The sequence below is a fragment of the Magnolia sinica genome, chromosome 19, assembly GCF_029962835.1.
Source record: "Magnolia sinica isolate HGM2019 chromosome 19, MsV1, whole genome shotgun sequence".
Classification (NCBI taxonomy): Eukaryota; Viridiplantae; Streptophyta; class Magnoliopsida; order Magnoliales; family Magnoliaceae; genus Magnolia; species Magnolia sinica.
Window position 1 is genome coordinate 12,435,164 of NC_080591.1, and position 13,899 is coordinate 12,449,062.

The 13,899-nt window shown below is 38.9% G+C and overlaps 1 protein-coding gene across 1 annotated transcript; it reads left to right on the forward strand.

Moving 5' to 3' along the window:
• The first annotated feature begins 1,906 nt into the window (after positions 1 to 1,906).
• LOC131234982 (transcription factor NIGT1-like) lies at positions 1,907 to 13,223 on the forward strand. The gene is made up of 5 exons (XM_058232034.1): positions 1,907 to 2,292; positions 5,531 to 5,763; positions 7,697 to 7,943; positions 8,379 to 8,455; positions 12,364 to 13,223. Exons 1-5 carry the CDS (start codon positions 2,163 to 2,165, stop codon positions 12,685 to 12,687), a joined length of 1,011 nt encoding a protein of 336 aa, XP_058088017.1. The 5' UTR covers positions 1,907 to 2,162; the 3' UTR covers positions 12,688 to 13,223.
• Positions 13,224 to 13,899: the final 676 nt, after the last annotated feature.

The following is a 13,899-nucleotide window of genomic DNA, read 5'->3' on the forward strand; positions in this document are numbered from 1 at the left end:
AGCATAGATCCTTTTCTGCTCATTTACTTTCCTTTTCATGATTATATCTTATTTTATTAAACAATTAATAAAATTGATAATTAAGCTTTTATTTTAAATTTTTAAACTTTTTATTTAAAAATTTTTGTTAAGGAAATACAACCCAAAGTTATTATGGTTAAAAGAAAATTTATTTTCTTAAAGGTGAAAACGACTCATTAGGACTAACCTTTCCTCCAAAAATCTCCTAAATACTTTTAATGGTGGCCAGTTTATTTATTTATTTATTGACACACGCACACACACTCACACCATAGTGGGGATTTCACCACCTATGGATACACGAATGACAGGGTGTTGAAACTCCCCAAGAATCTATCACCTGAGCAAGAGTAAGGATTCTTTAACTATGGTCAATTGAATAGTCAGGTTAATTTTCTAAGATCTGGTTCTAATACTGCCAATTCAATATATGAATTAGCAAGCGTCCAATTTGATTCAAATCAAACATGACTCGGGCAAGCACAGCACTTTTAATCAAAATCAAAGTAGTCAAATTGAACAGTAACACGAACATTGAAAAAAAATCAACGGCTCTTAAAACCCCAAATTAATATCATTATGAATAGCTCAAAGCATTGTACCATCTCTGAGGATGGGCCCTAGTTGACGGCCGCCGACGCACCACTGGGAGTTGCCGCGGATGCAATACCTATGACAGCCACACATTTAAAATTTGCAAACGTGCTCTCCAGTTTAGAGATATCACGAACCAACAATTATGCCTTTTTCATATAAGAATCTGGGATTGATGGACAGGTATTGGACGGCTAAAAATGAGAAGAAGAAAAAAAATCAAACGATCTTATTTCAATAAACAATTGGTCATGAATCAGAGGTTAGGATAACCTGATTTTGTGCCTGTGTTATTATAAGTAATTAAAGTTGTAAAATATCTGAGTGCCTGCGTATCAAGCGCCACACAGTTCCCGAGTAACAAAAAATTAAAAATAAAAAAACAATATCCGGTAGTGGAAATATGGCCCTTGAAATCCTCAAAAGGCACAGGGTAGGTGCCCTGTCTGATATGACCTGCCGTCCCTGTCATATTATCCAACTACCTTCCATCTTCCACCTCTATGATAAGGTAAGTACTAGATCAGGACCGTTCAACTATTTGCATATTCTGTGAGTGGACCATGATTAAAACTTCATCGTAGAAATGATGTTCTTGAAAATTCGATCGGTGGTCCTCAAATCGACGGCAAAAGGAGTAAACACTTACCGCCTGAAATTCAAAGGTGAGAGAAAGTGATGATAGGATTTGTTCTGTTATTTTAGATTTTCAATAATGGACCATCTAGACATGGTCTGCAATATGAACGGTCTTGATCTACCGAAAAATATTCCACGTTGATGGTGAAAGGTGGGTATATCATGTACACCCAACTACCTAGTTCTATCATATTACTTCCCTGATTTCCATAAACCTACTGGCCACGTGTAACGCAAGCACGCTAACAGGATTCCCTCGTTTTACGTATGTCGCGATGGACTTTTATCTAAGTACGTCGCATACTTTGTTTCGCATGGACGAGTTATCAGTTAATCAGAACTGTACATATTCTTGGTACTTATGTGGGTCCACTAAATTGCAAAAAAAAATCTGATCGGAATATTATAACCGTCAATATTCTTTGTTAAATAACAACCACTCAAATTAAGATCTAAAATATACTTCCTCAAACTGATGACACCTTATCCAAAAATCACCACCGTCCAAATCACCCTTCTTGTTAAAGAACCACAACCAAAAGCCACAGATGAAATACACGTGCTCTAAGAAACCACATGTACTGCGAGGAAAACCCACAACCTCACGCGCGCGGTTTCATTATTTGAAGGTTGTCTCATCACGGCCGTGAGGATATTCCGGGGTCCAGTACTTCGATCTTATCCTCCTCTCAGGTGCTGACGTCATCACCGGCGGAGACACGAGAGGATCGCACGCGAATATTCACATCCTCAATCCCTCAAAGATTCTTTTGTACGCGACGCCCCGACCTCGATTCCCCCTCCCCTTCGCTCTCTCTCTTACACTTAAAATCCTCTCATATGATTTCTGATCTTCTTCATCTGAGAAATCTCAATCTCGGCCATCCATCTCGAAGTAGCACTGGGCCATGGAAGATCAAACGGAGAAGAACACAGGGTGGCGATTACAGGATTACATCGACGCCTTAGAGGAAGAGCGGAAGAAGATCGAAGTCTTCCATCGCGAACTTCCTCTCACCATGCAGATCGTAACACAAGGTACGATCGTTGCGAAAATGGTTTGATTTTGAGTAGTGTCTCTTGATGGCGTTGAATGCAATCGGGGAATTCAGGATTTTTTGCGTTATTAATCGATTCAGATGAGCGTTTGGAAGTACGTTCAAATCGCTTTTTTGGTGGAGCGGAATCCTCTGCAATATCTGTTTTACGCAACGCGTAAAACACCTGAGATTGTGGGGCCACCATGTTGTGTATGTAGAATCCACTCCGTCCATTGGGTTCTATCCTCTGTCCTCGAGCCTGGCGGGGAAAATCGGAGGCGAATTGACTGCAGCTCCCGTGGCACGAATTTTTGGGGCCCACTGTGATGTTTGTGTTTTATCCATGCCGTTCAAACGTTTTTAGAGCTCATTTAGGACTTGGGTTTCCAAAATGATACAGGTACAAAGTTCAAGTGGACCACACCAGAGAAAACAGTGGGGATTGAACGCCTGCGTTGAAAACTTGTTGGGGATAACAGAAGGTTTGGATCAAGCTGATAGTATTGTTTTTCCTTCATCTAGGTTTGTGTGACCTTATCAACAGGTTGGATGGTTAATAGACATCATGGTGGGGCCTAGGAAGATTTCAACGGTGGATGTCATTATCTCCACTATGGTATGCTCAACTTAGCCTTGGATCTGCTCCATTTTTGGGCTTATGACCTAAGATAAGTTTGCGAAATGGATAACGGTGTGGATGCAAAACACATGTATCATGGTGGGCCCCACAGAGTCGTGCCACCAGGGATACAGGTCAAGTGGGCCAGACGAGAGAGGACAATGGGGATGGGATGTCATTCATAAGTTTGTTTGTGTGTGTGGCCACCATGGTGTGTATCTTTCGTTAAACCCATTGATCAAGTGTAACTCAACGGTATGATGTGAAAACACAAAAGTTATCCTGATCCAAATGTCATGCTCGGCCACACCATGTGAATTTAGAGGTTTTATGATGAAATTTAAATTGTCCCCATTGATGTGGCTCATAAGAGGTTTATGTTGGGCTGATCTTGTGCACATGTGGTTCAAATAATGGTTCATAGGAGTGGATTTAAAATTGGTGGTCCACTCTGTCTGTCTATCTTTTATTTTAGGCTCTCGAGCTAAAAATCGATCAGATGCACAACTCAGGTGAGCTACATCGAAGGAAATAACGGGATAGGATGCTAATCATAGGTTTGTTTGTGGAGTCATCATGGTGTGTATATTTTCAGCAAAACCGTTAATCAGGTTTAACTCACCAAGATAATTCACCAATGAAGTCAAGATATAAAAATCCTTAGATGGGACACACTTCATTAGCTAAGGAGCTGTTTGATTTTTCATTTTCACACAAAATAGTATTTCCATCTTGAAAATCAGTAAGAAATGGATGGCTTAAATTTATGGGCTCCACACTGTGATGTATGTAACATATTCACACCGTTTATCCATTTTACCAGAACATGTTAGGACATGAGGCAGATCCAAAGCTCAAGTGGCTCACGTCATAGCAAACATTGGTTTTATACTTCAACACTTGAAAGCTTTTTTCTTCTCAGGGCTGATAAGATTGTTTATTTGCCATCTAACTCATTTATAAGGTCACACGGACATGGGTAAGAGGAAAACTTCCTAGGTTATAGGGAGCTCTCTCTACAAAACGGTTGTGGGGTCGACTGTGTTATGTTTATGTCATCCAACCAATGCATCGACTGAGTCCTACCATGACGGTGGGATGCCTAAAAAATCAGGTCTATCATTAGGTGGGCCCCACCATAGAAAACAATGACCATTCTCCCAGAAACTTCCAAATCTCCATTGTGGCCAATATGATGGTTGGATCTGCCTTATTTTTAAGGTGTCCCACTTTCGTGGCGGCATAACTCTTTTGGATGGGATGGACTCCATGCACAAATCATAATGGGCTCCACAAATAGACTAGTAGAATAAACTTATTCTACAAATGTTGTATATGGCCTCACATTTAAGTGGAAAAATACTAAAAATGGGATATGGATGAACTTAGCTCACAAGATGTAGATGATTGGCCTTCATAAACATTCTGTTCATTTTAAGTACTACACGAAACCAGCAAAATATCATTTGATGAAAAGTATTTCACTAAATTCCCAAATGATCTATTCTCTTCTAACTAAACCTTTTGGGATTGTGGGAGAAGAAAAAGAAAAGTGATGATTATTCAACGATTGATTTCCATACATTCCATGAACAGTTTTGTAACATGAAATTTTATACATTTTATATTTGCAGTCTTGTTTCAATGGCAAGTGAATTTTTTTATTCCTCTTCAATGATCAATGCGCAATAATTGGTATAAGGCTTAAATAATGATGACTGATAACCTCGAATCTTGTATATGAACATCTGACAGTAGAAAAAGACTGATGATTGTCTTTTCCAATTTCAACGATTAGTGGGTACATCACAAATATCTTATATCGTCTAATGTAAACTAACTACGAATTAAACTACTGATTAGGGAGATGTGTGTGTGTGCGTGCGTGTGTGTGTGTGTGTGTGTGTGTGTGTGTGTGTGTGTGTTAGCTATAATGACCAAGTGAGAGAGATTGAAATGTATGGCCATATGTTTCTTCCCGTAACCTCTCTCTCTCTCTCTCTCTCTCTCTCTCTGGATAGACTAAAGAAAAATGCCCAAAACGGTTTATCCTTTGCTATCCAACAATGCAAAAAAGTCCAAACAATGGAAAACCCTTAGGGCCTGTTTGAATACCATCAAATAAGTTACTTTTTCTGCTTTCAACAGTAGATATATATATAACTTATTTGAGATAAGTAAGTTTGGTTTTTGATCAATTATAAGCGGCTTTAAAAAAAAAATTAATTACTTAATCACTTCAGTTTAATAAGTAGAAATCAACATAAGTTACTTAAGGCATAAGTAGTTTATCTTAAGTAACTTACATCCAAATGCTCCCTTACTGTTCATCTCCCACGATCCAGATAGGCTTAAGGAGATGCTCATGATGGATTGAAGTGTTGTCGGAAACCAATATGCATCACCTTATACGACTTGGTATCGTCCAAGTCATATCAGTTTTGGTCCAAAACAATATGTGTCACCATATGAATATGGGCGAGCCAGACTGGTTTCGATCCCCAAACAAGTCACACTCCCAAACCATTACTTAAATCCATGATATTTGAGGTTAGGGATTCAATCTTTGCACCTACCTTAAACTGAATTAATTAGTCTTGTTTTCTCCATGTAACAGCTATTGAGAACTGTAGACAACAAATGGAAGGAGCATCGTTCTTCCCTAGCAGGTCTGACCTTGAAGGGACTTCAAGCGACGGGCCCGTCTTAGAGGAATTCATTCCTGTTAGGCCGAGCTCAAGCTCAGAAGAGGAGAAGAGTAAGGAGACAACTAAAGAAGCCACAAAGAATCCTGATTGGTTGAGATCTGTCCAACTATGGAATAAAGAAGCCAGTCTGCCATCCGAAGAGGTGAATCTTAACAACTAACACTAGTATTTGATATTGATTTGCCATTTCATTTTCTTCCTGATTTCATGTATTATGGAATGCCCAATGGACTTAACCAATGCTTTCTATTCTGCCCACTAATGCTGTTGATCAGGTGGCCTCCTTCACGATATGGGCCATTGCCTATCTCCCTTTATTGGGTGATCATACCCATCTAATGAAAATGGACAATAACAACCAATTGTCCTCGGTTAATGGCGTGAAATCCGATGGTTAGGATTATTGTCATTTGATGGAGGGTCTTTTGGGTACCTCCAATCCAATCCACCGTGGCTTCCAGGATACAAATGATCTAGGTCACCAAAAGGTGGGCCCCACTCGTTATATTTTGTTGGGCTTAACATGTCTAATTGAGCATTTTACATTTCCTCTTGTATCTTAAATCTAAGGACTTGTTTGGATTCAACGAAAGCATGTGAAAAAAAAAAAAAATGTTTCTTGGGAAACCTTATTCCTGAGAGACTGGAAAAGTAAACATTGTTTCCCTTTTTTGTTTCTCAATAAGATTTTCTTAGAAATTGAAGATTTATTTTCAAATTTGTTGTTTGGCAAGACAAAAAAATTTCTTGAAAAAAAAAAAATTTCTAGGTAGTGACTAGCGTGTGCTCGATTGGCACATATGACACATGTGAGATGCTTGAAGATGATAGTAGCACTAAAAAATTAACCATTATTGCCCTTGCTTGTTTTTCAACAAGATTTTCTTAGAAATTGAGTCTATATTTTCAAATTTAATGTTTGGCAAAAAAAAAAAGTTCTTAAGAAAAAATTTCAAGTAGCCACTAGTATATGCCGGATTAGCACATATGGGATATGCTTAATTGTGGCACATGTGGGATATGCTTAATTGTGGCACATGTGAAGTGCTTGAAGTTGTATAGTCGCACATGTGGCCAATTTGAAACGTAGGCACTTGGAATTATACTTGTGCACATTAGCACCATTGGCATATGTTGCATATTTGGAGCAATTGAAGGTGGACAATGGCACGTGTTACGATGGTGCATGTTGAGTGCTTTGCACATGTGGGGGTGAAAGAGAAGATGAATGGTGGTAAATGTGGCACATTAGGACGTGGGGCACAAGAGAAGATGGAAATATGTCACATGTAATAGATTAGCACATGTAGGACGCTTAACCAATATGGGGCACCAGAGAAGTTGGATAGTAGCACATTGGCCAATGTTGCATAATGCACATGTGGGGCATAACCAAACTTAGATAATAGCTCATTTGGCACATTGAAAGATGTAATACGTATAGTTAATTGAGGATGGATGGTGACGTATTTAAGATTACTGTTGAGAAATTCATTTTCTTTATATCATAGGACAATACTTTTTTTTTTTTTTTAGGGTGAAGGTAACAAAGATAAAAAGTGGAAAATGGTATTTTTCATAAATTTTTATAAAGAAAGACTTGATAATCAATGGAAAGTAAGTTTCATGAGAAAAATGTTTTCTTTCATTTTCTTTCCATGAATCCAAGCAGGCATTAAGAATTGTTTAGTAGTATGGATTTTAGGCAGCTAGGATTTTCAATATTGGATTTTGAATCCAAGTCATAGTTGGCACCTTGGATCTAAGAATCCTTAAAAGGGGCTATTTTTATTCCTCTCTAAACGGTGTGTTGCAAAATTTAAAGATTTTTCATCCTCTTTAATACTCATAATTGCTCTCGCCTCCTTTTTGTGAAGTTGCTAGGTTTCAAACATACTTACTCGATTCCATAGGATGGAAAATCCAGGTTTGCCCACAAATAAATGATAGAACAGAAATATGAGGGATTGAAAATCCTAAAAATTTGGATTCTCAAGTAAAAATTCAAATCCAAGATGTTAAACACTCTCTCAATCTTTTTTTTTACTAATTATTAAATTTTTGTGACATTGTAGGATCCTCAGCCAACATCACCACCATCAGTGGAAATAACAAAGAGTGGAGCATTTCACCTTTTTCATAGAGAAACACCATCAGCACCAGCCCCAGCACCAGCACCAGTGGCGAGCTCAACTCCCGAAGTGCGCAACAGCAAGGGAGATGAAAAAACTGAGCCATCACATAGGAAACCACGGCGATGTTGGTCATCAGAGCTGCACCGTCTCTTCCTAGATGCTCTCCAACAACTTGGTGGCTCTCATGGTTAGTAGAATCATAGCTCTAAAACTCACTTAGTCAACTCACCTCGAAACTCATTCGTGATTGGGACACTCCTCCAGTCGACTTAACCACCACTCATTTGACTTGACACGACTCATGATGGCTTGAACCGAGTCACTCGGTCAAGGGAAGAAATAAGCCTAAGTAGCAAATTAACCAATGGCTTGTTGAGCGTTTTTTATATTTTAAATTATTTTAACAATGTTAAATATCTGTTTGTATTCGTAAATTTTTAATTTTTAACTATTAAATAATGAGTCGAGTTAGGTTATGTCTTTGAGTCAATCCAATTGGGTTGAACATTGAGTCGAGCTTTGAAACTATGAGTAGAATTCTCTACAATTCACATGGATGTGTAATGCATCATTTTTTATTTTTTATTTACTTATACAATATATTGCATGGATTTCGTTGCAGTTGCGACGCCAAAGCAGATTAAAGAGTTAATGAACGTAGATGGGCTCACAAATGATGAAGTCAAAAGCCATTTGCAGGTGAGTCTGATGATTTTACTTCCTTAAAGCATGTTTGATTTTCTAAAGTAAATGTAAATGCATTGCAAATGGGTAATAATTATCTCCTTGGGTAATTACTGTATCGTTCTTGCTCTTACTTTTTTGAATGCTAAAATTGAGATGTTGCCAAATATATGTGGGGCTCACCTTGGTGTATGTAGATTATCCACACCGTCCATCCGTTATGCCAACTGAATTTAACACATGAGCCAAAAAATGAGGTACATTCAAAGTTAAAGTGGTCCACACCACAGTAAAAGGGAATCAAATACCTACTGTTAAAAACTTTTTGGGGCCACTGTTTACTTTGGTATGGGCCACTTGAATGTTGGATCTACCCCATTTTTCGGCTCATGCCTCAATGTTCTGGTAAAACAGGTGGACGGCACGGATATATCATATACATGACAGTAGGGGCCATAAATTTAAGCAAATCCTTTTGAACCGCTTTTTAAAGCAAAAATAACTGCATATTTTCAAACAAGTGAAATTGAAACAATTAGTTATTTACAGGGCATTTACACCGAATTTGGAAAATCAAACAGGCTTACTATTTCATTATATATGGGTTGATACAGTCAGATTTATACATACAACATGCATATGCATGTCAATCTCTATCATTAAAGTCATATACCTGATTTGGATGGAATATGATTCAAGGATCTCATTGGTTGTACAATCTTAACGGTCCAATTCCTAACCATCAAATGGAAGGTTGAAAGAAAATTGCCAGTGGCACAATTTAATATGAAAAATCAGATGGTTTTGGTTGTCCAATCGGTCCTATTTTCAGTCTGTGATCCATCCACAACTTGCCCACAATTTGAATGGTCCAAAATTGTGCGTGCACGTGTATGCTGCGTGTGCGTGTGGCGGATGAATATTTCCCGTCTCTTTTGCAGCAATTCAATGTAGAATAATTCGTATTTTCACACGTGCAAACTTGTAGGGGGGATTTTTAATTCAGTCATGATTTTTGGGTTTTCTATAAAAAGATCTGGTTTGATTTTGAAAGTTTTCTTTTTATATTTTGAAAAGGCATTTCCTATCAAAAGTTTCCAAATGGAATAATGATTAGATGTGAAGGTTTCACTATCAAACACAAGAGTCCAACTCCAAGTCATGGTAAGGCGTGCATGATGGATGCGGCTTGGGCACTACACTCGCCTGTACCGAGCTTGGGACAGGCTGGGGCACTGAGAGAATACTATGATGTATGGATTTTATCCGACTGTTCATCCATTTTTTCATAGCATTTTAGATTATAAACATAAAAATTAGGTGCATCCAAGGTTCAAGTAGACCACACAATGGGGATTAAATTACAACCGTTGAAAACTTCCTGGGGGCCACAGAAGTTTTGGATCGAACTGATATTTGTGTTCAACCTTCATCTAGGTCTATATGACCTTATGAATAGGATGGATGGCAAATAAAAGTCATGATGGGCCCTATAAGGTGTCAACGGTGGGCGTCATTAGCATTGCTGCTTTTTTTGTGGTGTGGTCCACTTGATCCTTGGATCTGACTCAATTTTGGTATCTTAACCTAATAAAATAATACGGAAAAAAATGGATGGACGGTGTGGATAAAATCCTTACATCACGGTGGCCCCTTAGAGCTCCAGTGGACAAGCAGTACTGGTACACGTCCATGCACGATATGCCGTGTCGTGTGTTGCAGGAATGCTCGGCTGCTTTTCGCAGACTCGGCTTCCGTGGCACCTCTCCGTATTGCTCCCTGCTGGAAAAGCTTTCTTAGCCCCACCACGATGTTTTTGCATTTCCATGCCATGTGGCTTATACATGCTCTCCATCCATTTTGTCACCTCATTTTAAGGTATATGCTCAAAATGAGGACCACACCACAAAGAGCAGTGGTGATTGAACACTAACCATTAAACACTTCCTAAGCCCACTGTAATGTTTATTTGTCATCTAACCTGTTGATTAGGTCACACTGACCTAGATGAAAGGAAAACACAAAATATCAGCTTGATACAAAACTTTTATGGCCCTGTTAATTTTATAATGGCAGGCGCTCAATCAACACTATTTCTTATGGTGTGGTCCACCTGAAATTTGGATCTGCTTCATTTTTAGGCTCATGTCTTAAAATGATTTGAAAAAAATAGAAGTACAGTGGATAAAACATATATATCATGGTGGGCCTACAAAGCTTTTTCCAGCATTGACAAGCTCAAGTCGGCTTTTGAGGTCACTATACCAGGCTAAACAAGTCGCTCTAAAGCTCGTTGATCCAACCCTTTTCAAAATACAAAAGCAAACTTTTCTGAACAACCTTACCCAAAAACCACGCTTGATTTTGAAAATTTCCAACATTTCTAATTCAAGGAATTATGGGCATGTGGCCCACTTCATTCTGCGGTGTAAGATTTTTTTGATTGCAGCAAGTGGGGTCCTAGATTAGGACCTAATTGACTAGAACGTGGCCTGTTGTTGTATTTCTTAGAAGTCTATCTCCAGGCCACTAGTAGCTTATTTATGGTAGGACAATCAAGCCAATGGCTTCCATTTCTCATAATAAAAAACCCATATATATTGTGCAAAGATGAAATGGGGGAACTATGGCTATGTCTCCAACAATGGACAAAGGTAATGATCAACGGCTCACATCCAATTGGCAAATTGACGGCTAAGATTGTGTCAGTGACATTTGTGGGATATGCTCCATTAATGGTATCTTCAATTTTGATTATGTGAACTGGTGTACGGTGGAGATTCTCCAAACTTTGCCTTGCTCGTACAATAGAAGAGTGATAGGTCAGTTGGCTGTATGGCTGCTCCTAACATGAGTGGTCAGATTGATGATGCATATCATAATCTATTAAGAGTTATTCGGATGCCAGTAATTTTTTTTACTCGTAAACACGTTACACCTGAAAAGAGTTTAACGGGTAATCGGTTTACATGCTACTCCGTTTGGCTTTTAAGTGATAAATATATTGTGTTTGGATAGCCTTTAAAGTGTTTACAATGAATAAAGTATATATTCATACTAGAGAGTTTGGGCAGTAAACCTTTCAAAATATGCAAAAATCACATAAGAAAGACTTAATTTTTTTAGGCCCTAAGAGGACATTAAAACATGGACACTCTGATCTATAGCTTGAGTTGGTAGACCGAGCGAAAGATACCTCGTTTCAACACTGAGGTCTCGGTATCAATTTCCTAATGGGGGTGGCTAACAATAAAGTGTGAACTTTGTGGTGTATTAACAAGCTAACAAAAAGGGGGGGGCGCTAAATGATTAGATTCTTCCACCCATCACAGTGGGGCCCAAATGCAATTTAGAAATTTTTAATGGTAGACGTCTTGTGTGGTCCTTTTAATAATGGACAAACTGTTTTCTTTTAGGGCAATCGGAGAGCATCAAGGGAAGTACATAATGGACATATTGAATGTACCATAAACAGTAGGGTGGGCCCCACGTATCATGTGTGTATATTAACCATTGTTTTCTAACATGTATAATACCTTTTTAGCTATAAAGACTCTGCCTGTGATCTAAATCATAGGTTTTTTACCAAGTTTCAACTGTAATCTGTTTACAGCCCATAAAACCTTTACAGGCAAATACATGCATCCAAACAACTCCTGTAATCAATTTACATGTAATCCCTTTACAACTTAAGGACTTTACATGCATCCAAACGACCCCTTAATCAAACATGCAAGATCATCTTATCAATTTATTTATTTATTTTGTGCTGTAGCCATTCACAGTGAGACCCACCTGATGGACGGTCAGGTTCATATGATCATGTAGTTGGATATCTTTGTCTCTATGGTTAGAGAAACAGATCTTTTGCATCTTCTAATCCACTTTCATTTACTAAATTCTCAAATTGAATTTATTTTCAGAAGTATCGGCTGCACACGAGGCGGCCCGCTCTATCTATCCATAACAACAGCAGCAGCAGCAGCAGCAGTCCTCAGTTCGTGGTGGTGGGTGGCATATGGGTCCCACCGCCTGAGTATGCAGCGGCCATGATGACAGGATCAAAGGAGACAACCGATGCCCCCACCAATAAAATCTATGCCCCAATAGCTACATTACCAAAAAATGTACACTCCCAACATCAGCACGATGGCCGGTCTCCAACAGGACCCTTGCATTCCGAAGGGTGGACCAGCCCAGAACATGACCATCCAAATCCAATTTCTCCCACCACATCTTCCTCCTGATTCCCATGAGTGGGATGGCTAGGAATTTTTGTAACGAAATAATGGACAGTTAAACAGAAGAGGAATTTGACTGTACCAATATTACCATTTGAGCTTTCTTTTTGTACAAGCGGGGCCCATGTTCAACAATCCAGAGCATTGATATGATGGACATCCTTGTGGATGGCCCACTCACTAAAAATCTCTCTCATGAAAAAGGAAGAAGCTTACGGATCACATTCCACTGAGAAATGCTGAATTTTCTATGGGTAGGATCTTCCAATGTAAGGGATTTTTGGTGTATGGACCATCCATGATGAGGCCTATTGTATTGATGGTCTAGATGATTGGAATAGGTGTGCTACGTGTCCAAACTGAAAACCCAAATCTGCTGTGCAGGCTCTCAGCCCCAGCATTGCATAGTACCTTCCTTAGATAAAAATGAGGTGAAGAAACATACGCGTTGTGGTTTTTGTTATATTCTGCATGGGAATGTATAACTTAATGTTTGTATTTTTAAAATGCAATGTTTGATATTCAGGACTCTTTTTCATGAATGGCTATGATTTGGTTTTGATATCTGATTGTTAGTGGGCCACAATGATGGTCATGATCATGGAAAAATTTATAAATGATACCAGCTAAGGAAGAATAAATGCATTTGTATTAGTTAGAAATGGATTAGAATTGCTAAGGTGGTGAATCTTTCTCTTCCAGCGTCTGTGCCAGTTCCGTTCCACCAATCAGTTTGATTTGAGGAAGAGCCTGGATCTACGCAATCCAATCCGTCCATCGTGTGCGTAATTTTGAGTTGTCTTGGTTACTTAAAAATCGGGCCAATCCAAATCTCAAGTGGGCCACACTAGAGGTGAAGAGACCCCCATCGTTGATTATGAGTTGTCTTTGGGTACCTAAAAATCGTGCTAATACAAATCTCAAGTGGGCCACGCTAGGGGTGAAAAGATCCCATCGTTGATTAGCAGCAGAAAGGGTATTTTTGTCATTTTGAAAAAGAGAAAAAAAAAACAAAACCCCTACTCGCATTGTATCGGTACCTACACGCAGGAAAGCATACTCTCATCTTCCCCTCACTTATACTATCTCGCTGCTGCTTCGCAATCCCTTTCTGTCTATCTCTCTGCTCTGCAATCCCTCTCTAATCGCTCTCTATCAATCTATTTAAGAGTGTTTGGTCATCTCTGCACTCTCTCACAAAAATTAACTATCATCTAA

Coding starts and splice junctions, on each gene's coding strand:
- LOC131234982 (XM_058232034.1), top strand. CDS start 2,163: ATGGAAGATCAAACGGAGAAGAACACAGGGTGGCGATTACAGGATTAC. Junction 5,764..7,696: donor CCAGTCTGCCATCCGAAGAG/GTGAATCTTAAC, acceptor GTGACATTGTAG/GATCCTCAGCCAACATCACC. Junction 8,456..12,363: donor AAGTCAAAAGCCATTTGCAG/GTGAGTCTGATG, acceptor ATTTATTTTCAG/AAGTATCGGCTGCACACGAG.